Source organism: Alosa alosa, chromosome 1 (genome assembly GCF_017589495.1).
Source record: "Alosa alosa isolate M-15738 ecotype Scorff River chromosome 1, AALO_Geno_1.1, whole genome shotgun sequence".
Lineage (NCBI taxonomy): Eukaryota > Metazoa > Chordata > Actinopteri > Clupeiformes > Clupeidae > Alosa > Alosa alosa.
Genome location: NC_063189.1, coordinates 9931478 through 9935406, shown reverse-complemented (window position 1 = coordinate 9935406; position 3929 = coordinate 9931478). Strand labels below are relative to the sequence as shown.

At 47.4% G+C, this 3929-nt stretch overlaps 1 protein-coding gene across 3 annotated transcripts in view; it reads left to right on the top strand.

The window, feature by feature from the left end:
* The window catches only part of LOC125305632 (low-density lipoprotein receptor-related protein 8-like), a 48275-nt gene extending 44586 nt beyond the window's left edge, over window positions 1-3689 (top strand). The window contains exon 18 of one of the 3 annotated variants that reach the window (XM_048260537.1): window positions 497-3689. In XM_048260537.1, coding sequence (XP_048116494.1) covers window positions 497-846 — 350 coding nt within the window. In that variant the 3' untranslated portion in view covers window positions 847-3689. Of the gene's footprint in view, window positions 1-4; window positions 388-478 lie in introns of those variants that run through there. The other 2 variants (XM_048260528.1, XM_048260541.1) reach the window with 2 other exon arrangements.
* Window positions 3690-3929: the final 240 nt, after the last annotated feature.

Below are 3929 nucleotides of genomic sequence, written 5' to 3'. Positions count from 1 at the left end.
TTAGTTTGGGCAGAACGAAGCTGCACAACTTTGAAGACTGTGACAAATGCTGACTAATGGGAATGTAGATGGCTCCATATATAAGTATATATATATATATACATGTATATATGGAGACCCTGTATGTGTATGTGATGTGTATGTACAAAATGCAGAGCCTGTGTGTATATGTTATGTATATATACACAACAAGATATATATATTTTTTACTATGATATTTCTATAATCATCTGGTATTTGTTAGTTATACTACTGCTATAAAAAGAGAGCTACTTCTCTAATTTGTTTTGCTGCTGAAATTTTTCGGGTGTTTGGTTGAGTCTTCATTCTGCCCTGTCCTGATGAGACGTGCGTCTCCTGTGTCTGGTTGACTGTGTCCTTCCACCGCTGTGCAACCATTTTAACACTTCATCCCTCCCACCCTCCCCTCCCCCAACCCCCCCATCTCCCTGGGCGGCTGTGTGTTAAACGCATGCAGTTCCTATCGTTGCCACAGTGGTCTTCGGCATGGTGTGTGCCGGCGTCTACCTGGTGTGGCGCAACTGGCAGAGCAAGAGCACCAAGAGCATGAACTTCGACAACCCGGTCTACCGCAAGACCACCGGCGAGACGGAGGAGGACGAGATCCACATTGGCCGGACCGAGGGTCTGGTGGGCCCGCACCACCACCACCACCACCACCCCTCCTACCCTGGCCCCGTGGGGGGCATGCCCAGCGTGGGGGGCAGCGCCGGGGGGAGTGGGGGCACGTGTCCGCCTTTCATCGCACTACCCATGGGCAGCGCACTGCCTGACCCAGCAACGCACTGGTACACCGAGCAGCCCACCATCGCCGGCCCAAAATGACAGTCTGTGCACCCCCCCCCCTTCCCATCCCCTCCCCCAAGGCAGGAGTGGTGGGACAGAGTGGCTTCCAGGCCAAAGATTTAACTAGTGTGCTTAGTGGTCAGACTGTGGTCAGATTGTGACAGTGAGACTCATTCGCACATGACATCCCTGAACAGTGGGCCCACGCTCAGAAGCCCCCCCAAACCATCTCCCAACCTCACCCCCTTCCCACAGCTCACTGATGGACGCCTCACTGAACTCGTCCTGACGGTTGTGGGGGGGGGGACTGACACAGGCGACCTTCACATGCCCCCTCGGGGCACTGGAGCCGGATGCTGTTAATAGGCATAAGGTGGCATCTTCAGTCCCTCACCTGGACTCTATTGGCTGTGTGTGTTCCTAAAGAGGGTAGGTGTGTGTGGTGATGCTTCAGTGTAAGGCTCCGTCAGGTAAACTGTGACCCTCTTCGCCCCTTTTTCACACATTGAGTGCGTGCTCTGCACGAGAAAGGAACTGCGTCTGGTTTGTGTTTGTGATGTGAAGTGATAACGTGGTGAGATCTGTCAACGCCTCGTCCCTCTTTGAGATCTCAATAAGGATGCAGGGACGAGAGACCCCTGGGGTCCCTGTTTTTGTGTTCTGTTCTTTCTTCCCCCAGTGGCTCAGCTTTGCCTTTTTTATTTATTTATATATTTATTTATTCTGGTGTTTATTTGATTATTTTGTCGAAAAGGGACTGAACTGAATTCGACTAGCCAGCGCTCAGTCAACACACTCACTCTAAACTTGTATGCCTTGGTGCTCAGCGTACCCACAGGATGTGTCTGTCAACACCGATCCGTTTTGGTGGGGAAAAACTGACTGCAAGCCTGGATCACAGGCAACCTAGTGGGACTGAGTTAGTGATGGCGTCAGTGGCTCAAAGCATGTTTGCCGTGCCGGGGGGTGGGGGTGGGGGTGCATACATTCCTGAGAGTGTGCAAAATTAGAGAATCCTGTCCCTCAATAACGCTTGGATTACAGCATAAAATAAACAAGAATCAAAATACTACGCGGTGTGTGAAGGGTATAAAAAAAAGTGTTGAATATGTATATAGAGGCAGCTTAAAATCAGCTATGTGTCCGTGAAGTGGAACAAAATCTGCAGCCTCAGTGCATCTCAGACTAAAGTGTTTTGCTGTTTATGTGTACACACATGGCGTGATGGTTGGACAAAATACAGCCAAGATATCCACACAGGGACAGGAAAAAACCCAACCCGCACGTTTGCAACACATCTGCACAAATTTAGGTCCCCAAAACTAGGCTGCCATTTCTGCTGGTGGGGGCATATTTGTACATGAAAGGAGTCTCTAGCTTTCGCTCACCACGTTTCGTCTCGTTTCGTCTTGTTTCGTCTCGCCCCATCCTGCTGTGTGGCCCGACGGCCCCCGTGGCCTGGGGAACGGAGCGAAACAGCGCTGCGCTCTCCGCCGTTGTGTTTACCCTCAGCCTGCGCTCTCTCCATCTGCTTCCCTCTGTCGCATTCCACACGAGCGTATGCCGCTTGCTTCCCCCGGGCCCTCCGCTAAGACAGAGGAAGTTGAGCGAGCTCGGTAGTCTGCATGTGTGGCTCCCAGAGGCCCGGTTAAACTAACCGCTCCGGCTCGTCGACGCCAGCGTTGACGGATAGGTACAGGCTGGACTCACAGAAGTTTCAGATCAGAGAGGCCACTGGAGTTTTGAAGTCCGCATAAGGACTGGAGAGAAGTGGGGTTGCTGGGGCAGCACAGGCGAGGAGTGATGGAGAGGCGATAGAAATCTCTTGTTGTTTTGCCAAACAATCCGCCAATCTGTACGTGTTGAGTTCTCTGTATTGTCTCAGGGAAATGGAGCAGAAAGAGTGTGTTAGGAAGGAGACAGCAAGAACAGGGAGAATGTGATTATGTCTAAGGGGCATATGAGTGTGTGTGTGTGTGTGTGTGTGTGTGTGTGTGTGTGTGTGTGTGTGTGTGTGTGTGTGTGTGTGTGTGTGATGATGTGCCCACAGAAGTGTTTTTTGACATTGTAGAGCACACATCAAGGATGCTTTATGGAGAGCGATACATCAAGGGCTTAACTAAAGGCTAATTTGCTGCCATTCAATACTGCTAGCCACACACCTTGTCCAAAGTCCATGCAGCATGTTAGTTTGCTGATGTCCCTGCAGCAGTATATGCTCTGTATGGTCAGTCAGCATTTGGAGCAGTGAGCCTGCTGTGCTCCCTTGTCACACTTTTTGTTTCTGCTCTGTTGTCCATCTTGGTTCCCACAACGATGTTGAAAATCAGAGATGGACAATTTCCTGTCAAGCTGTGAGGGTTGATGGGTGTGTGTGTGTGTGTGTGTATGTGTGTGAGTGAGCGAGTGTGCACATGTGTTAAATTTAATATTGGTATTGTGAAGTTGTGGTGTTTTTGAATCCAGATGTGTAGATATGTTTTCATAAGGGAATTTTGATACATAGATGTAAAATTCTGTACATAAGATTTTAGATAAAAGTCTGCCCATACATTAATTTATTTGTACAAAAATAATAAAAGCAAACACTGGATTTTTTATTGTAACAATGAAGTGTTATCTGCCAAAAGTGTTTTGTGTTATTACTGGAGTTTGTTTATTTTCTTTTTTTTCTTCCAACAGGTGTCACAGCACTCTTTACATGTGAATTTGTATTTTTATTTGGCAATTCAGTTTGTTTTGCGCCTTGTTTAATTTTGTATCTTTTTATTTTTCTGTCTGTGTGCTAAAAATCTTTACTGTATGACAAAATGGTTGCATATTTCTATGAAATGTTTCAAAACAGCTCTCTCTATATTGATATATAAAATGGATTAAAACTCTGTGTGTCTCTCTTATTCTGTTTAACATGGATGATAGTAATATTATCTCGATGTAGATCTATTAGAAATGTCATTTGCATTTGTATGCTGAAGGCTGCTATTTTAGTATTAATACTCCCGTTTGTGTTTTCAAATGTGGCTGACTAGTTTAATGTATGTGTGCTATTATGCCTGTAAGGGTTCAGTGAGGGTGGTGGCGACCCAGATTGCTGCTGTGCTTGTTGGCCACGTCCTCTGCAC